At 36.5% G+C, this 22081-nt stretch overlaps 1 protein-coding gene across 3 annotated transcripts in view; it reads left to right on the top strand.

Moving 5' to 3' along the window:
- ARL6IP6 (ADP ribosylation factor like GTPase 6 interacting protein 6) overlaps nucleotides 1-22081 on the top strand; it is a 234669-nt gene that overhangs the window by 23595 nt on the left and 188993 nt on the right. Inside the window, exon 4 of one of the 3 annotated variants that reach the window (XM_032410388.1) lies at nucleotides 11532-12626. The exons of the other annotated variants lie outside the window; for them this stretch is intronic. Coding sequence (XP_032266279.1) covers nucleotides 11532-11625 — 94 coding nt within the window. The 3' untranslated portion in view covers nucleotides 11626-12626. Of the gene's footprint in view, nucleotides 1-11531; nucleotides 12627-22081 lie in introns of those variants that run through there. 3 annotated transcript variants of the gene reach the window in all.

Raw genomic sequence — 22081 nt, 5'->3', positions numbered from 1 at the left:
AAATAGCAGAAGACTTCAAATTCATTCTAAAATAGGGCAAGGCCTGTGGTGTTCCATATAAAGGGAATAATGAGGCAGGGTTGAATCATCCAAACTAAGATCTGAGTAACTAGAGTTCACAACCCTCGTAGTCTGAACTAAAATCTCAGCTAGCACTATCCATCCATGCATCCATCCATCCATTGATCCATCTCCTTTTTTTCCCCCTGTGGCTGTTCCAAATCCTTATCACATCATACTCTTTTCTGTGGGCTCCACTTCCAGTCACAGAAAGGTCATTGTGAGTGAACTTACTGCTTCTTCCATCCCCTTCTCAGGATTATAAACTTACTTTACATACACACCCATTATCCTATTTCTCTTCTCTCAGAGTATTAAGTGTCCTTCCACCTGCCCAAACTTAATTTTACTTCCTTTGCTCTAGATCCTATACCCTGCCCATCCCTGCAATTCCATTTTTCATATATCTTCAGCCTTTCCCTTTGTAGCTAGTCTTCTTGTTAGAATATTTCTAAAACATTCGAGTTTCTCCTCTGGTAGAGAAAAAAAATCCTCATGCCCAGTTCTCCTCTCCACTTCTAAGCGTCTTGGAAGAATAGAGAAGGGGTAGGCCCTGTCTCCACAGTGACTGCATTTGCTAGCAGAGGTATCTTGCAGTTACCCCTACACTAAATTGTTTTCTCCTTGAATTGACTGCAGTCCTCCTAATTATAAAATTTAATGTTCTTTTTTTTTTTTTTTTTTGAGAGCGCTCCAGTGTGCATGCATGCACACACACATTGGGGAGGGGGTGGCAAAGGGAGAGGGAGAGAGAGAATCCCAAGCAGGCTCTGTGCCCAGCCCAGGGCCCAATGCAGAGCGCAATACAGGGCTTGATCTCACAGCCCTGAGATCATGACCTGAGTTGAAAACAAGAATCGGATGCCCAACAGACTAAACTACCCAGGTGCCCCATGCATTTTTCAATCCATTATTTGAGATGGCTTATGATTCCTCCTCAGAATTCTTTTCTTTCTTAATTTCTATGACACCACTCCCTCCTGTTATCTTTCAGCCTTCTGATCACTACTTCTCACTTGTGGAATCATTTTTTCAGCTGCTACTAGTTGGCTGAAGACTTCCAAGTCTATCTGGCCTGCCTTGAGGCTCTTTCCTGAGAAACGTGCCTTTTGGTTTTTATTTGTATTTCCTGTTGCTTGCTGGGAATTTTTTACTTCAGTGTCCTGCAGGCATAATTCAGTTTAGTATATCTAAAATTGACTTCATTATTTCTCACTGCCCACCAGCCTGTTTCTTCTCTTGGCTTCCCAATCGCAGTGAATGATATTTTATCCAGCCAGTAACTCAGGTGAGAAACCTGGCATTGCCTTCAGTTCTTCCTTCTCTCTCAGTAACTCCAGCCAGTCAAGGACACAAAATAAAGGCTGGCATTTATTGTCTCTGTGCTCAATAAATGCTAGGCACTGTAACAAATATTGCTAATGCTATCTTAGTCTTCACAGAAACACTATAGAGAGGAATTGTTATTCTCATTTTAAAGATAAAGAATTAGATTTTCAGGTAAGTTAATGTAGTTTTGTAAGTACTAGAGCCATGATTAAATTCCAGTTGAAAGAGAGTTGGCTTTCCAGATCCTTTACTCTAACCATACTAAACTATTAACCACCTCCATTGTTTTCTTGCTTCTATACATGTTGTTATTTCTTTAGAACTCTAATTTCCTCATACTCAGTTTTAGATCAGGCATTAACTCTTCTGTAGAATCTCTCTTTCTACAAGCCAGACAGCTCCCTTATGTTCCAGTAATGCTGTCTAAAACTTTTAACACTCAGCACATTGTGTCATTAGACTCTTGTCTTTGAAGGCAATACTGAGGACAGTACTGATTCTTGCTCATTTCTCTATCTCCCATATATAATGCCTGATACAGATAATACATTATGTAAATTTTGGTGAAGTAAAAGAATAGAGTATTGAGAAAATTATAAAATAAAGAACTTCAGAGTATAAAGTAAGGGGTGAATGTATGTTGTTCTTTCCTTAACGAGAGACAGCAATTCCTAAGGGAGGGAAGCTTTCTTTTTAAAATTCTAACCCTTATGTCCTAAATAGCACTGGTAAAATTAGTTGGAATACACACATCTTTATTCTCTCCAGCAATTTTTAATAAGTAATTTTTAGGAAAAAGAATACAAAAGTTGTGTCATTTTGTGTTTCTGAAAGGAACATAAAAGGAAATACACTTTGCAAGTAATTGAAATGTAGTGGTGTTTAGTATTTTCCTTCAGATTTTGGGTTTGGTTAAGAACTTTTGATTCCAGATGAGGAACTGATAGTTATTCCAACCAAAGCTCACACAGCTTAAAATTCTTTGGGAATTGGGGATTTCTTGGCCAGGGATAGAACAAAAAATAAAAGGCAGCTCACATGTGTGAAGGGGGAATAAATTAGTACCAACTAGCTCATCCTATCTCCATCTGAGCCAGTCAGACACAGAAACAAATAGCCAGTTGGTTCTTATTGTAGACCCTTAATATAAACTTCTTATTCTGGTAAGCACAGAGAGCTTTCTGCTTAGAGCAAAATTGGTTAGCATTGAAATGACTGTTTCAAATGGGGGGAATTCTGTCGTAAAAGCATGTCTTAAATGCGGGAACTTAGGGAGAGGAAATATTGGAATTAATGTGATATAAGAACGAAGATTTCAGTTCAATAGAGTGTAGTCTGGTATGTACTATAGAAATTCAGTTCAAGGTCAACCAGTGAGTGCTACAGTAAAAACAATAAACAACATGAAACAAGAAAGGAGGCCTGCTAGAACCTGTTGGTCTCTCTCTTAAATAAACAAAGGCAATTTATTTGAAACTTTTGGTAGTGTCTTATTCAGTACCTTAATTTTAATGTGGTTCCTTTTAATTTCCAGAATCATTGAAGTAATTTGAATCTTAAGTTTTATATATATTCCATTCCTATAAAATATAAATAATTAAAATATAATTCTTTTATAACTTATTCACTTTATAAGTTACTATTAAATATCAATATAAATATATTGCTAGAGAGTATGTTTCCAGAGTACAAAATCTGGATGTAAATATTGGAAGTCTAAGTTCTCTAGAGAATTACAAAGGGAAATGATTATGAATTTGTAGGAAGAGGGTAATACCAAGCAGAAATGTACATATACATACACAAACCCATAATTCTTCAGTATCTTTCTTCTATCTACCTCCTGGGTCTATTTGTATAATCTTATTTTTTGTTTTTTTGTTTTGGCTTTGAGATAGGTCTAGTTGTAGGTATTTTGCTTAAAGGAAGGGAGAATGAAATAGAATGTCAAAAGAATTTTTATTTATTTTTATTTTTATTTATTTATTTTTTTTTAAAGAATTTTAAAAAATCTCATCTGTAGCCAGCTTTCTTTTCTATATAGGCTAACATTTATTATTTGCTATGTGCCAGACACCTGATTCTCAGCTGTGTAAGGGAAGACTGTATTTTTATTTCCATTTTGGGGAATTGAGTCTCAGAGAGGTCAGACAGTTTCTACCTTCATACCCCTTGTAAGTGGCAAAGCTGACACTCAAACACATATCTGCCTAACTAGAGTTTAAATGCTTAAACACTAACAGGAACCAAATAAGTATTTCATTGCAGGATTCTTTATTATTGGAAAGAAAGTCTTTAGAACCAGAACCAAATAGTATCTTTTTTATAACTTGTATTTTAGGATATGGAATTTGTTCTATTATAACGAGTCTATCTTTGTAACCATATTTTTTCCACTCTTATTTTATTTTATTTTTAATTTTATTTATTTATTTGTCAGAGAGAGAGCACGAGCAGGGGGAGCGGCAGGCAGAGGGAGAAGCAGGCTCCCCACTGAGCAAGGAGCCTGATGCGGGACTCGTCCCAAGACTCTGGGGTCATGACCTGAGCAGAAGGCAGACGTTTAACCAACTGAGCCACACAGGCGTCCCATACTTATATTTTACATACAGTTGACACAAAAGCATTTCGAAGGAATATTAATTTGTTACAGTGTGTTTAGGTATATGGAAAGAATGTGAGTGGCTTGGAAGGAATTTTATCTTGAATTCATTTTCTTGGTCTCATTGATATTTGAAATAATAATTGTAGCCAATCTCTAAAAATAGTCATGTCATTTTCAGAAGTTCTTTAAGCCTATTTCAGAGACTGTGAATGCTGAAATAAAATGGAAGGTTTTCAAAGTTAAACATTTCCATTAGATAGTGCTATGAGATGATGGGATTTGATTTCTTTGGGTGTGTGTGTGTGTGTGTGTGTGTGTGTGTGTGTGTGTGTGTGTTTTCCACCTATTCAGTAGTATAGTCCAAATTAGAAATCTGTATGGCATGACAAAAATCAGCTTGACAGGGCTAGGTATTATCTACCTACTTTTGTGGGTTTGACAGTATTAATATTAAATGATGCTGAAGTTTTACTTATTCTGGATAGAAATTTTTTTATTTTATATCTGATCAAGTTTCCCATATTATACTTTATTATATAGGATTTAATAATTTTGCTTTGTTGGTCTAAAATATATAATAGAGGAAAGTGTTACCCTTTTATTTTTTTTATTTAAAAAATCTCTACACCCAACATGGGTTTGAACTCACAATCCCGAGATCAGGAGTTGCATGCTCCATCTACTGAGCCAGCCAGGTGTCCCTGGAAAGTGCTACCCTTGTATCAAGCTTATCATTTTCCTTTTCCATACCTTTCCCTTCATGAAATTATAGAAGAATTAGTGAACAAAAATTGTATATACTCCACCCAATTTTCCCAACCTTTTATTACCATTTGCTTTGCAGTGTGTGACTACTTCAGATCATGAAATAAAAAGTCATGAATGACTTATAACAATAAGAAACATTTTGGAATCCTTAGTAAACCTCATGATAAAACTGAATGAAACAACACACAATAGATGCTTTGGGCCAGTAGGGTTTTTCTTTTTATTTTGTGTAAGACCAGTAGTGCCTTGTCTTATACATGCATGCAAATTAAAATTAAGAAAGAGGGGAATCGGGGGGGCTCAGTCGGTTAAGCGTCTGTCTTCTGCTCAGGTCAGAATCTCAGGGTATGGGATCAAGCCCCACGTCAGGCTCCCTGCTCAGCAGGTAGTCTGCTTCTCCCTCTCTCTCTGCCCCTCCCCCCCACTTGTGTGTGCTCTCTCTCAAATAAATAAAATCTTAAAAATAAATAAATAAAATTAAGAAAGAATTTGTAATAGACCATAAGTACCTTCTGAGCCTCACACTGAGAGTGAGCCTTTCAAGAACCTACAAACACTAGAATTGCAGGCACTTCCCCCTCTTAATCTTACTCATTTTTTCTTAATATTCATAGAACTTGTGGGATCACAAAATAAAACAAAAGGGCTGAAAGGAAACTGCCTAAAATCACCAGTTCTTTTACTTTGTGTAAATATAGCGATAGCTCTTTTGAAGATAAGCTGAATCTTGATTTCTCCTACACTGATAAATGAAAAACCATAATTAGGAAAAGGAGGAAGGAACTTGAAATAATTGTCAATTTTGTTCCTTCTGTCTTAAAAATGCCTATTGGTAAAATGTAAAATTTCCATACGTATATTTCCTCACCTCTTCCCCCAGCCCCTATATAACTTATACAAACATAGATCTGTTTCTGGATGCTAAAATCTATTCCAGTGTCTTTTTCTGGTTCTGTTAACTTCTTTTTTTTAAAACTACTTTGTTTTTATGTTATGACTTGATTTCTAGAATTTTTCTTTGCTCCTTTTGCATGTTTACTGTGTGAGATGAACTTAGTACCAAAGTATCATTTTCCCACCAAAATAATTCTGTTGAGCTACTACTGAGATCTCACTGAATTTATAGTTTCTTTCTGAGGTAATTGATATCTTTACCGTCTTGAGTATTCCCAAATTATGGTAGGTTATTTGTCTTTACTCAGATACTCTTTTAATGTCTTTCAGTAAAGTTTTATTTTTAATTGCAATATAATTCACATAACATAAAACCCACCATTTTAAAGCATATAACTCAGTGATTTTTAGTGTATTCTCTGTGTTGTACAATTACCACTCTCTAATTCCAGAACATTTCCATCACTCCAAAATGAAAATCCCATACTTATCAGTTACTCCTCTATCATCCCCTCCTCCAGACCCTAGGAGCCCCTGTTCTACTTTGTCTATGGATTTGCTTATTCTGGACATTTCATGTAAATGGAATCATACAAGTCCCAGAAGTGTGATCTTTTTTGTTTTTTTTAAGATTTTTATTTATATGACAGAGACACAGCAAGAGAGGGAACACAAGCAGGGAGAGTGGGGGAGGGAGAAGCAGGCCTCCCGCGGAGCAGGGAGCCCGATGTGGGGCTCGATCCCAGGACCCCGAGGTCATGACCTGAGCCGAAGGCAGACGCTTAATGACTGAGCCACCCAGGCGCCCCAGAAGTGTGGTCTTTAATGTCCGGCTTCTTTCACTTAGTATAGTGGTTTTAAAGTTCATCCATGTTGTAGCCTGTATCAGTACTTCTTTCCTTTTTATGGCTGAATTACATTGCTTTGTATGGTTATGCCACATTTTGTTTAATTTATCAGTTGGTGGACGTTTGGTTTGTTTCCACTTTTTAGCTCTTATGAATAATGCTGCTATGAACATTCAGGTGCAAGTTTTTGTGTAAAAACATGTTTTTAGCTTTTGAGTATATACCTGGAATGGAATTGCTGGATCATATGGTAACTCTCTTAACTTTTTGAGGAACTGTCAAACTCTCTTATGCTATACCATTTTATGTTGTACCAGCAATGTGTGAGATTTCTGATTTCTCCGCATCCTCACCAGTAACCTGTTCCTTTCTTTTCTTTTCTGTGTTATAACCATCTTAATGGGTATGAAGTGTTATCTCATTGTGGTTTTGATTTGCATTTTTAGAGTGACTTATGATGTCTAGCATCCTTTCTTGTGCTTGTTGGCCAGTGTATATCTTCTTTGCAGAACTGTCTATCCAAATGCTATGCCCTTCTTTTTTTTTTTTTTAATTTTATTTTTAAGATTTTATTTCTTTTTTGACAGAGAGACAGCGAGAGAGGGAACACAAGCAGGGGGAGTGGGAGAGGGAGATGCAGGCTTCCTGCTGAGCAGGGAGTCTGATGCGGGGCTTGATCCCAGGACTCTGGGATCATGACCTGAGCTGAAGGCAGATACTTAACGACTGAGCCACCCAGGCATCCTGCTATGCCCTTTTTAAAAATGGATTTTTTGTCTTTTTTTTGAGTCAGAATTTATTTATATCTCAGATAGTAGATCCTTGTTATATATATGATTTGCAAATATTTTCTTCCATTCTATGGGTTGTCTTTTCACTTTATTGATACTGTCCTTTGAAGCACAAAAGTTTTTTAGTATGATGAAATCCAATTTATTTTTTCTTTAGTTGCTTATCTAAGAAATCATTGCTTAATTCAAGATTGTGAAAATTTCTACCTATGCTTCCTTTTAAGAGTTTTGTAGTTTTAGTTACTTCATGTAAGTCTGGTCCATTTTGAGTTAATTTTTGTATATTATATGAGTTAGAGGATCAAATTCATTCTTTTGCATCCAGTTGTCCCAGCACCATTTGTTGAAAAGACTGTTCTTTACCTGCTAAGTGGTCTTTGGTACCTCTGTTGAAAGACTATAGATCTATGAGTTTATTTCTGGCCTCTTAATTCTATTCCATTTGTCTGTGTTTGTCCTTACGCCAGTACCATACCATTTGATTACTTTGTGTTAAGTTTTGAAATTGGGAAGTATGAGTTCTCCAGCTTTGTTCTTTTTCAATATTGTTTTGACAGATTTATTGACATATGAATTTTGGGATCAACTTGTCCATATCTGCAGAAAGAGGCAGTTGGAAAGGAAAATTGAGAAATTGTACCAAATTTATAGATCAGTTTAGGGAGTATTGCCATTTTTACAATATTGTTTTCAATTCCATGAACACAGGATATCTTTTTATTTATTTAGATCTTCTTCAGTAAAGTTTTATGATTATCTTCATGTGAGTCTTGCACATTGTTAATTGTGTTTCTAAGATTTTATAATTTTCATTCTAAGGATCTTTTACTTTCAGCATAAAATTTCTTTTTGACTTTTTAAGTTTTTATTTTAATTCCATTTAGTTAACATACAGTGTTACATTAATTTCAGTTATGTAGCACAAAATTTTTTTAATTGGCTAATGCTGCTGTATAGGAAGTTGTTGATTTTATCAGGGATAAACGAATAGACCCAAAGAATGGAATAGAAAGTTTGAAAACAGACCCAGACATACATGGTTATATGCCTTAGGACAAGGCACCACAGCAATTTAAGGAGGGGGAAAGATGGTCTTTTCAGTAAATTGTGATGAAACAATTGGATATCCATAAGGAATAACAGGAGCATTGGCCACTACCTTATAAATATACAAAAATTTTAGATGAATTATAGACCCAAAAGGTCAAAGGAAGAATAAAGCTTCTCTTAAAAATAGTATATCTTTATAACCTTGGAGTAGTGAAAGATTTATTGAAAAGGCCACAGAAAAGTACTAACCATTAAAAAGAAATAAATTGGACTGTATTTAATAAGAACTTGTTCATCAGAGGATCTTATTAGAGAGTGAAAAGGTAAGCCATAAACCGAAGAAGATATTTGTGATTATTGACAAAGAATTTGTGTATAGAATATGCAAAGAGCTCTGGAAGCCAATAGAAAAATGACCAAAGGTTAACAGGAATTTCAAAAAAGAGAATATTTGAATGGGCAATAAGTATGTTTGTCATCAGAAAAATAAATATTAAAACCACAACAACAGATCCACTAAAATTAAAAAGACTGATAATACTAAATGTGGGTGACAGTGCGGAACAACTGAAACTCCTACATTGCCAGTAGAAGTGTACAGTAGTCAACTACTTTGGGAAAATGTTTGATGTTTCTACTAAAGTCAAATTTACATTAACCTTATAACCCAGCAATTCCACTCCTAGGGTATACCCAAGGGAAATGAGTGCAGATGTCTCCTACCCAACAAAGATATGTAGCATCATGTTCATAGTATCTCTGTATATGGGAGCCTCATATTGGAAACAACCCAAATGCTCAGTAGTAGAGTAGAAAAATTTTATTATTTTTATACAGTGGAGTACTAAACTGTAATACAAAAGAACATGCTAATGCTACATACAACAACATGGATGATTCTCACAGACATAATATTGAGCAAAAGAATCCAGACACAGAAGAAAATATATGAAGGCATGTAGATGGGGCAGGTGAAACCACGCATCATGATAACAAGTGGTTATAGTGGTTATCTCAGGATTTTGCAGGGGCGGGGGGAAGGTGGATATTGATGCGGAAGAGGAACAAAGGAGCTTTCTTTGGTACTGGAAATGTTTTGTATTTGATCTGGATGGTTGGTACCTGAAGGTATACCATGATAAAAATTGATCTGTATACATGTTAGGCATTTCCGCTTTACTGTGTATACTTTAATTTAAAAAGTAACATGCATATATAGAGATTGAGTAAGATAAGTAACATACTTAGTCCTGCTTTTTAATTCAAAACATGCCCTTTACAAGAGATAAGTGAAGGGTGTTGACAAAGGGGAACCAGGATAACTTTGGTTTTCTGCAGTACTTCAAAGATCACAAATAAGTCATAGGAGAAAAAACCTGCCAAGCAGGGGTTGTCTTTCTTCCCCAGAGAGGAAAATAGGAAAATCATGATGAGTATTTTGAAAAGGAGTTTTAAAGCAAGTGATTCCTCAAAGATTTTAAGTCCGTTGCCTAACAGTACATGTGTGACAACTGCTACAGTGTTCCTAGTGGGAATATGGTACATTTGAGATGGTAGAAAGACTAAGAGTCACTTCTCTAGAGCATTTCTTCATTGCCATTAAAATTCCTTGCTTTGCCTGTTCTGTAAGGGTCACTTAACATTTGAGCATGTACATCTCTGTAAAATTCAATTATACATACCTATATTTTAGTTTAGTAAACTGTACTTCAGAGGTTTTTCTATTTTTATGGGAGTCCAAGGTCAAAAACTAGTGAAAGAGAACAATTAACTCCTGAAATTCTGTTCCATGATTAACTTCATTTTGTTAGTATGAATTTAAATGTTCTTGGGTCATTAGTGTTTTTTTATAATGAATGACAGTGCTGATAGAAAACTAATTATAAAATTGAACTGTTCACTAATTAATACATATTTGAGGGAGTTTTTTTTAATCTAGTCTATCTACTTTACTTTACCATATAGTAGATAATATAGTGAAATAGATTAACCCTTAATGGTACACACGAGGCATCTTAAACTAGTCCCTAGGTGAGTGAGGTTGAGTGGAGAATATGAATAATAATAATAGGGGCTATCAGGAAGTATCCGGGCCTTCTGTAATCTCAGGTGAATGCAAAGATGTTATTCTTTGAGGAGTGTATCTTCTTCATTCCCTGCCACAGATCTTTTAGGGCTAGAATCCTTCAAATGTTAATTCAAATCCAAGTTCCCTTTCTGTGACCTGTACTTAGGAGGGGAGGAGAAGACATAGGCATGGTGACCTTCAGTCCAGGGGTCTTACTATTAATGACTTTGGGCTCTTATTCCTGCAGTGCACCTCCCTGTATGTCCTCAGTTTGGATTGTTCCAGTGAGGAAAAGATTCTGTTCTTCCTCCGGCACCAATTGGATATTAGCTTCTATTTTTTTTTTTTAGCATGGCTCATCTTTATGAGGATAAGCAAAGAGTATTATTGCAATAGTTAGTGGAGGGAATGTTAAAGAAAATGTAGTAAAATAAGTAAAATTGCTGTAAGATAGAGGAATCAAATGTCACGGGAAATCTGTGCACATAAGCTAGTTGGCACTCATAGTAATCATAAAACAAGAGATGTGTCTTTGCTGATACTTAGGAACTCATTGAAAGCCACTTCAGTTAAGTAACCTATTAAGTTGAGAACTGAAATGTCTATAAAAGACATAATCTGATTTATGACTCACATATGGACAAGTGCTGTTTTTAATGCTTACAGAAAGAGTAGTTTCTTCATGTAATCTAAAAATGGTACAAACAGGACAAGTACCTGAAATAATACATATTTTTAGTTCTAAGTGAGAACAAGAGACAGGGAAACAGTGCTAATTAATGAAAGAACATGCTTGTAATGTAACAAGATTTATACTGTAGAATTAGGTTATGATAAACTCAGTGACTATGAAGCGCAGTAAAGAAGTTTAAGGGATTAAATTGAACATTTTGCTCTAATGAAACTGAAAAATTATATTTGATAACCAGGACAGTTTTTGACAGAGAACTTAAGGTCACTCTATTCACTAATCTTGTAAATGTCCAATATTCTCTTTTAATATGTGTAAAATATTAGGGAAACATATTTTTAGGTTGTAAGCATTTTCAATAAAAATTGATGGTGTTTTGTTATACCAAATTACATTTTCCTTTTTTCATTTGTTTTTTTCCCCCTAGGAAACTGACTGGACATTCTTTCCACATGGGCTATAGCATGGCAATTTTGAATGGCATTGTTGCTGCTCTTACTGTAGCATGGTGCCTCATGTAAACCCACACCGAAGCAGTATTTTTGGCAAAAGTTAGTCATGATTGCTTTGTAATAACAGGGAAGAACATCATTTCATCATTTGTCTACTCAGAAGACCAAGAAACCTGCTGTTATGTGGTTCAGATATGTCATATCATCGTCATTATGGAGGACCTTCTTTTTTTTTTTGTAAATGGAGGACCTTCGTAAGCACCATTCTAGAACTTAGGCATTGAGAATATCTGAGTATTAAGTTTCAAGTAATTTCTTAAAAATGTGAGATGTTTACCTCGTCTTTTTACTTTTGTGTGCATTGTCCTTATAAATTATAGAAACATTTTAATGGAATTCAAACATGAAAACTTGAATATGGGATGCTATGTATAATACTACATTTTTGCTAAGAAATACTAGTCGACTGTTTAAATGAGATAGAAATACTTCTTATTTATTCATGATATTAGAAAAGCAAACAATGCCTACTACTTCGACATTTTATAGAAGCTACTTTGAAATCAGAATATTTAGTTTTCAATAGTCATAATCAACGGAAGGTGCATTTATATTTTTTAATGGTATAATTCCTTATGTGTTTTTTTATATATTTTCCTACTACATATTGAATTTGTATGTTTTTTAAATAGCTACATCTAGACAAATGTATATGTTATTTTTTAGCTGGTGGAAAGCTAATACCTACCATTTTAAATAAGTATTTTGTTTTTTTTTTTTTTAAAGCAAAAAAAAAAACCCACAAAAAACAAACACATTGATCTGAGTTTAAAATTAAGTAAACCTATTTTAGCAAAAAAGTCTGATAAAAAGTAAATTACTTAAGCCATTAAAATATTTGAGAAAGTTGAAGTTGTTCATTATTTGTTTCCACATTTGCAAATATTTGTCTTCGTGTGTATATGATTACTCCAACGGAACTGATACTATTTTGTTTTTAATAAATAATAGATCTGAAATTTTTATATTTAGAAATGCTTGAACTACTTTGTTTTTAATCTCAACGATTTAGTTACCAAAATGGAAAAGGTATTTTGATAGTGTATATGTTTCATAATTTTCGTATTTAAATATTCTTCTACAATTGTGGTGTTTGTTTTTGTTTTCATAGTCATTAAGCTTAATTGTTCCTACTTCTTTTCTAAATACCTGTTTAGAAAGTCTCTTCAATTTTAGAAAGATGAGCTATTTAAAATGCCGTTTACCCTGGCCATAGAAAAATTTCTATTAGGAAAGCATTGTGTAGCAAAACTACTTATTCAGGCTGAATGGGAAATGAGTATGTGCAGTGTGTTCCTGTTAGGTGCTAAGTGTTGTTACTAGTAAATGATTTAATGATATTTCTAAAAGTCTTAACACATTTTTGCTACTCAGAAACCTTTCATTGGAAATGACAAATGCTGCTCCAATTTAAATTATCTGAAGTGGTTAGATTAATATGGGGGGAGGGGTGTGTGTGTGTGTATACACTTAATATCCATATACAAATCCCATGGCTTAAAGTATTCCTTCCAAAGTGGTCGAAATGAATTTATTTTCACTCTCTGTCTTTCTCCTCACCCTCTCCCAGCTCTTCCATTGCAATTGAACATACAGGTAACAAAATTAGTTTTCCTTCTCTCCACCCTTCCAAACCTTCCCCCCACCCCACACAATTTGGATAGCTCCTTCCAGATTCTTTGTGTCCTATGACTAAGAAAAATATTACAGTACACCCTCTATATGTAGGTATCTATAAGATATTATATGTATATATAATATAAATACATATAGAAGTATATCTGTAAGATAGTTCTTCTGGACTAGCACTCCTCTTTCTTGGGAAGTTCCTCTCTCCAGTTCATCATAGGTTCCAAATATAAACCATCCTACTTCCATAGCAGAGTGATTGATAAGGATAGGTATGTAACCAAAGCTGGGTCAGTCCTAGCTTCTCATCTCTCTGTGCCAGTGACCCCTGGCCAACAGGGGTGCCGGAAAGATTGGATTTCAGTGAAGACCTCTTCCTGGCTTACAGAGAACTGTCTTCTTCTCATTATATCCTTACTTGGTGGAGAGAGGGCCAGCTATCTTCCTCTTATAATGATACTAATTTCATCATGGGGCCTTCACCCTCATGACCTAATTACCTCCCAGAGCACTACCCCCTAGTACTATCTTATTGGGGCTTAGAGTTTCAACAAATGAATTTGGGGAGGGGATAAACCTGCAGTCCATAACAATATCCAATATCAAAAGTAGGTTCTTCGAAAAGATAGATTTCTAGTAAAACATTTTAAAAGAGATTTTCTGTATTTGTCTATTTTTCCATTTCTGCTCTGTTCTTGATTGTATCAGGGCCCTATATTGCAAGCAACAGAAACCATCTGGCTAACTTAAGGAAAAGAGAATTTAATGGGATATCCAGTCGCTCTCAGAACTGGTGGGCAGGAACCAGGAGAGTACTAGAGGAGAAAAGTACTCAAGGAGGAAGCAAAGGGACTGTTTGATAGTGGGAACAGCCTGGTCAGGATGATCTAATGAATCATTCCTGTCATTTGTTCTTGCTGCTTGCAAGATCAGCTAAGGGTTTGGAGTCCTTGGAGAGAGTGCACAATTGGCCAAGATTGGGTTATGTGCCTACTCTTTTGGCTTCTGTAATTGAGGGTAGCATCTGGGATTCTTTGGGGATGGGTGAACGGGTAGTGACAAAGACAAATGTTCACTACACTTCACTCTTGGCTGTTCAATTTCCACACATATACTATTCCTTTTATACTTAAATTTCCAAATGTACTCATGCCTAACAATGCAGCTACATTTACTACATCCAAGGCCAAGGCCTTCATGTTCATTTTTCTAGTTTTACCACATTCTCATTGATGTTCTGCAAATTACACTGAACAGTGTGTGTGTGTGTGTGTGTGTGTGTGTGTGTGTGTTTTAGAAGCATGAGTGGGGAAGGGCAGAAGGAAAGGGAGAGAGAGAATCTTAAACAGGTTCCACGCCCAGCACGGAGCCTGATGTGGGGCTTGATCTCATGACCTGAGCTGAAATCATGAGTCAGACACTCAACCGACTGAGCCACCCAGGCGCCCCCTGAACAGTCATTTTAATACTAACACAGACAGCAGGAAGAGATGGGAAATTTGTTTAAATACATGTTATGTATGACAGCAAGAAAATACAGGTGGGAGTTACTGTTTTATTTAAGAACCGGATCATGAGACTTTACTTCTGCATCTGTTCTTTTACTTTTGTCTTGGCTGCTACCTTGACCAATTAGGTTTCTTCCCTAATACAGTGACCAAGTTTGTTTTAGACAGGACTAAGCTCTTGTTTCTTTTACCACCAAATATGGTAATACAAGAACACACCTCAGAGAATCTTCAGTTTTCCCTCTATACTCTTCCCTGTTCTTACATGTGACAGCAACTGTATTATAACGTTAAAACACCCCAACTAACATGGCAACCCTCTTTTTTGCCAGATTACCTAGTGGCATAAAGAATCCAAAATTACCATGTGGCAGTTTGAACTTCCAGTTATTTTCAACTAATTTCTTTTGAACTCTTAAATACTAAAATCTTTAAAAACAGTAGGGTCTAGAGTAGGAAGGAACAAAAAGCAAAAACTTTATGAGAGGGTAATTGGGTGTAATAGTGAGAGGCTTCTTAGTTCTTGGAGCTTATATAGGAACAGGAGAAATAGCATTAGAAATCAGTTGTTGGATATAAATATATACTGCATTCAGAAAGACCCCAACTTTAAGTGCTGTCTCTGGGTTGGCTTCATAAGTCTTCAAGAGCTTTATCTTACCTCTTCTGTGTAATTAGTTCCTTGGCCAGAGCAATGTTGTGTGGTAATCCATGATAATGTATAAATTATTTAGTAAATCCATAAATGGTGGTGCTGCCAGAAGTATCACAGATAAGCAAAAAGACCATAACGTCTACCAATGAGGACAAAACTAAAACATTGCTTCTTCTAATGGGATTAGTTGGCTACCAGGTAGCTGGCTGACACCCCCCCTGCCGCCAACATACCAGTAGAAGGGGTCTTGGCAAAGAGAAGTGGAGGAGGTAGACAAGGTGAGGGAGGAGAGGGAGCAGTAGTCAGAAAAGCCTCTGAAAGTGTGGTTCTGTTTGTGTACTCCATCCCTGTCATCCTGGCACTTTGTTTATACTCTCATTTAGCACCAGCTTGACGAGATACCAACATTTACAGAAGAGGTGGTCTTGTCTACCTAATTATTCAGAGCCTCGTTCACAGTGAGGGCTTTGCTGTATTAACATAGCTCAGAAATATTCTCACATTCTGGATCCATTTTAAGAGATCCATCTATATACCCCTTCCAACCTTTCTTAAGTTGACACCAGTCCTTTTCCAAGCCCCTGAGAATCCAGCCAAACCCCATGTTCACTTTCCATGAATATACATGATCTTATTTTATACCATATCTCTTCAGGCCAAGGAGACAAAATGAACTACTCAAAGCTCTGCTCCGTAGGAGCACTTCCCTTTCTCGCCCTTTGCTGCGACCCATGAACAGGGGGTTTAATGCTCCCCACCACCTTGTTTGTGACAGGTAGTAACGTAACACACAAAACCACTTCTAAGTCAAGCTTGAATTTTTTTCCAACATCAGTTATCCATATGGAGCTCTCATGAGGCCATAGTTGTGAATTGAATGAAAGAGGCAGCATGGCAGGGGAGCGTACTGGGAATGTGATCACTCAACTACTCGTGCCTTTAGGACTGGCTCAGGACACTTTTCCTGAATGATAGAACTCAAAGGATGCACTTAGGTCAGTGATTCTCAACTGAGGGCAATTTTGCTTCTCAGAGGTAAAATTTAGCAATTTAATATTTAACAAGGTTTAGAGACGTTTTTGATTGTCACAATTGCAGGGTGCTCCAGGCAACTAGTTGATAAGAAGCCAGGGATGCTGCTAAACATACACAATGCTCAGGACAGCTCCCCACAAGAAAAAATAATTTGAGCCAATCAATAGTGCCAAGGTTGAGAATCTCTGATTTATATTTATGTCTAGATGAGTTGGATAACATCTTGTTCAGAATGGACCCAGGGTCAGGGTTACCTGGAGTTCAGAGATGAGGTGTTCATTCTCCAAAAAGCCAGATAGAATGAGCTGTTTCTCAAGAGCAAAGAGTTATTGGCCTAAGAGGACTTGTCTCGGTGCCAGTACCCATTGGACCTCTGGCTGGCAAGGTCTGTCACAGACACTAGTCATTAACTGCAATGGCCTTGTATATTACTAAAGTTTCCCACATAATACTACTTCCAGTCAAAGAATTCACTTAAAAAATCCACCCACAAAACATTTTCTTCGCATCTCTATATGCTGCCTGTTTTGTACTGACAGGAGAAAGGCTTCAATAAAGATTATATACAACAATGCTATTGTTGAATGGGAAGCTGAGACCACATTTGGCCATTTCAAGTTCTTTAAAGCACTGGGCACTGACAAAATGGGTGTTAAGGTGCTGGAGTGGTTGATAATCCACCAAGGGGAAATCAAGTTACTGCTACACAGTGAGTATGGACAAAACCCCAGAGGCCCTGAGTTGCTTCCTTCTTAGACTCTCAAGTTAGAAGTTCTCAACAACCTTACATAGACAGGAGCTCAAATTCCTCAGGAATGAGGTTTTAGTTACCCCACTGGATAAAAAACCTATACCTGTTAGGAATTCTGGCTTAGGGGAGCCTGGGTAGCTCAGTTGGTTAAGCGGCTGCCTTTGGCTCGGGTTGTGATCCCAGGGTCCTGGGATCAAGTCCCGCATCGAGCTTCCTGCTCAGTGGAGAGCCTGCTTCTTCCTCTCTCTGCCTGCCTCTCTGCCTCTGTGCTCTCTATTGCTCTGCCAAATAAAATCTTAAAAAAAAAAAAAGAATTCTGGCTGAAAGTCAAGGGAACATGGAATAGATAATGGACAAAATTAATTCATAAATACTATCTAGGGTTTCATGACCAGTTTCAAAAACAAGAGCCATATAGCCTCTACCTATATTCCTTTCTATGGCATGTGTGTATTTTAACCAAATTTAGCTTTTTTCTGTTTCTTACATTGTTGTAAATAGGATTTTTGACATTGACTAACTGCAATGTAGTGCATAGATTGCAGAATATTGTGAATGGTATTGCTATAGAACTGAGGAGGAAGGGACATTCCTGAGATCCTGGATATGGAACTTAATATAGTAACCTATGAGACTTGATTGCCTTCGTGTGAGGAACGGTTCATTCTCAGTTGAGTGAGAAATGGTTGTACTATGTTAGGTGGGACAATTTTTTAAAGAAGTATAATCATGGGAAATTGTGGCTATGTGTATATTGGACAGGCAAAGGAGTGGACACTAGTGGGTATTTTGTCATTGACCGCTTAGCCCCACAACCCATTTTTATTTTGGGAGAATTCCTTGTTACGTGTTTGTGGGAGGCAAGGCTCCACATTACATTAGAGAAGGCTGAGATTAGATATTTTCTTTCTCTCAAACTGGTTAGTATGTAACCTTGGTGCCCACCACTTGTATGCTCCTGCACAAGTTTTGAGTTGTGATGAATGACACAATAACAGAAAGCTTAGAAATACAGTTGTACCGTTCTGTGACAGTGACAATGGTTTCCAGCAGTGTTCAGCAGTGATTGGGCTAGTAATAGAATTCTAACCAGGCTGTTTTGAAGCTTATCTTAGCTATAATCTCTGCTACCAAGCTTTCCTTGGTTTCTGTCATTTTTTGATCCTGGTTTTTGGCCTTTCCCTCAGTTCTGTGAGCTACTCCCTAACCTTACAATAAAATTACTTAATTCTTACCTAGCTAAAATTAGATTCTGATGTTTAAGATCAAGAACTAAGAATTCATCATATATCAACTTTTCACCACTACCTGTCCACAAAGCTTCTTTTAAAAACTTTGTTCTACAGTGATTTCTGCCACCTGGATTCATTGCTTTTACTAGTAATTTTAAAAACTATTGTATACTCTCCAGCCTTATTATTTTATAATGACTCATCCTCCTAAAGAGTCTTTTAGACTCTTTTTAATCAATACTTAGGCTGAAGCTTACACATAGCAGGTGCTCAGTAATTGTTTATGACATTTATTGAACATTTAATCTGCATAGAATTACAAAGTGGTGTAAGGAAAAATGAAAAATAATTTTCAAAGAATTGACCTCAGATCTTGTGTAGTTTACATAAATAAACACTAAGAAAAACTACAAACACATGAGTGTTTCCTACACTGGTAAAAAAAAATCTTTGTATATACTGAAATTTAAAAATATATATATAAGAAAGGCTAAAAGGAATGTATAAGTGTGATTTTTAAAATATATTCTTGGATTTTCTTTAGAGCTGACCATTTGCCCTGCCATTGGATTTAGCAGATAAGTGGTATAATTAAAGGATATTCAAAATGTAACTTATTTAGATTTTCATAAATTAAAATATCAGAACCAGACTCCATAGTAAAGTAGTCTTAGATATTAAGTCACTGGGATAATGACCTAAATTATACAAAACTCTAGGTCATTGCTCTGAGTAAAGAGGTATTTAGCAATACAAGATGGTTTGTCAAACATCAGTGCTTAGAATGGTAATATTATTTTTACTTATAATCTGAAGAGGTTGTGTACAACAAAATTTCCAAATTCACAATGATACTGAACTCTCCTACTGGAATTTGGAAGAAACTCTGTAAGAATAGCCCAGAAAGACATACAAATAGGCAGAACCATGACATATTTGGTAGTGGACATCTTGATTACATTATGGGAAAAAGGGAACCTGAGTGGCACAGTTGGTTAAGTGCCCAACTCTTGGTTTCGGCTCAGGTCATGATCTCAGGGTCATGAGATCAAGACCTGAGACCGGCTCTGCAGTCAGCGTGGAGTCCACTTGAGATTCTCTCTTCCTCTCCCTCTGCCCCTCCCACTCATGCACGCTCTTGCTTTCTATAAAATAAATAAATAAATCTTTAAAAAGAAAAATTATGGGGAAAAAAATCCAAATGTGTATGTAAGGGACCACCAGGAAAAGTGTTACAAACAAATTGAAATACATACTTTGAATTAAACTTCTGGCCTCTACTACTCAAGAAAAAGTCAGAAATGTTTCAAACCCGTGCTGAAAAGACGGACCAAAATTGAGTGTAAGAAGTCCTCAGTTTAAAAAGTTTAAGCTTAAAAATGTGTGTGTGTGGCCTGAGCGTGGCGGGGGGGAGGTTAGTCGCTAGCGGTTTATGAAGTCATAAAGGAATAGAATTTAAATGGATGTGTGCAAATTCCCAATATATAAAAATAATAAAGGATCTTAGAGCTCATGTGATAGTTTTAGAAGGAAAAAATTCCTCAGTGCCTTGCAAACTTAGGAGATAGAGTTTCTGCCTATAGATAGTGCGGGCTAAAAATCTAGGTAGCTTTGGGAAAGGTTAATAATACCATGAATGATGAGTGGTGCAGTTTTCGAAGGTAGAATGCTTCAGGGATATAATTAATTTTCTGGGAAAAGTTCTGGAAAGTAACCAAGAGTTGTTTTGTGTTACCACTATGGAAGAGCACTGAACTGCATGGAAATTGCTGACATTTACCCTGGTAGCCTTTTCTTTCCAGCAAAACTTCATAATACTGTTGTCTTGACACCTCTTCTGGTACCATACTCCCTGTCTCTCTGTCTCTCCTCAGAAATCAACATTGTTTTACACTTACTTACATGGATTTACTGCTGAGATGAGCCCATCTTGGACTCACTGAAATCATATTTTCCTTCTCTTTAGAGAAGACTGCAAGGCCAACCACTTAGTGGCTTTGCGTCAGCCCCAGAATGGACCTGGACAATCAGTTCAGTAGAATATGTCAGGGAAGATATGAATTCCTTTTTTCTTTTTTAAGGTTTTATTTGTTTGAGAGAGAGAGAGAGAGCAGGGGGAGGGGGAGGGAAAGAAGCAGCCTCCCCACTGAGCAGGGAGCCTAACGCGGGGCTCAATCCCAGGACCTTGAGATCATGAACAGAGCTGAAGGCAGACGCTTAACCAGCTGAGCCATCCAGGCACCCTGAAGATATGAATTCCTAAGAGCAGTGCAAAATTAAAAACAAAATCCTGACTTCTCACTCCCCACCTCCCAACTTTTGTAGGTGTTGGCTTTGCTGCTGAAAGTTTAGCCTTTTTTTTTTTTTAACTACCATTTTAAATTCTGTCAGCACAATTTATGTATCAAAAAGGTAGGACTTTATGTATCTGTATTTTAGCTAGATACTGAGAAAGTAATTACTACTTCTAGGCAAGTTATAATCATTTATAATTCTTAGTGCTGTACAAATCTGCCTAAGGTGGAAGTCAGTATGCTGAATCTAAAAGTGTAATGAGAGTATAATTTTCCATTTTACATTAAATACAACTAGTGCTTACATTGTTGGATGTTACAAGTTCATATTGATATAAAATATAGAGTGCATGACATTTATTTTACATCAGTTTTTATATAAAATTGCACTTTCAGATTGAGCAAATTTCCATTTGTATTCAGGTTTGGAGAAACAATTAAAATGAGAATCATACTTTTAAGTGTACTATAGGCATCCAATAAGAAAAATTTCATAAAGCTGATAGGATAGTTTTATTTTTTATTGTCTTTATTTTTTTATTTTCATTTTTTAAAGATTTTATTTATTTGAGAGAGAGAAAGCATGAGCATGGGGCAGGGGGAGGAGGTGCAGAGGGAGAGGGAGAAGCAAACTCCCTGCAGAGCGGGGAGTCCTGTGCAGGGTTCGATCCCAGGACCCTGAGATCGGGACCTGAGCCAAAGGCAAACGCTTAACCAACTGAGACACCCAGGTGCCCCTTTTAAAATTGTTTTTAAAGACTTATTTATTTATTTTAGAGAGCTGGTGCGGTGCGAGTGGAGGGAGGGGGGCAGAGGGAGAGAATCTTCAAGCAGACTCCCTGCTGATCTAGGAGCAGGAGGCAGGGCTCAATCTCAGGACCCAGAAGCTCATGACCCATGAGATCACAACCTGAGCCAAAATGAAGAGTCAGATACTTAACCGACTGAGCCACCCATGTGCCCCATGATAGATTGTTTTTAGATTGAAGGACCCACCAGAGTGAATCTCAGAAAAGGCTTCTTAAAAATCTTTCTTGATAAACAAATTTTTATACTTCACAGGTAGAAGTCTACAGAGACAAAAAGAATCGTGGACGTCTATTTTATAAATCAACATCATTAATAGTTCCTATTTATTTCCCAATAAGAACGAAATTTTTACTTTGTAGAAGTGTCTCAGAAATAAAATTAGTGAAATTAGTTTTTCATAGAAAAAAATCCTAGATAAGAAATTTAAATAAATTTAGTAGTTTATTGCTACCCAAAACAGGCAGATACTCCTCCAACCCAACAATTAAAATCTTAAGCAATTGGAAATTTCTTAGTATTTAAAACATCAATCTTAAGGATATAGATAATAC

This window comes from Phoca vitulina, unplaced genomic scaffold, assembly GCF_004348235.1.
Source record: "Phoca vitulina isolate PV1807 unplaced genomic scaffold, GSC_HSeal_1.0 scaffold1, whole genome shotgun sequence".
Taxonomy (NCBI): Eukaryota; Metazoa; Chordata; class Mammalia; order Carnivora; family Phocidae; genus Phoca; species Phoca vitulina.
Note: the sequence above shows the minus strand (reverse complement) of the source record. Positions and strands in the feature narration are given on the sequence as shown.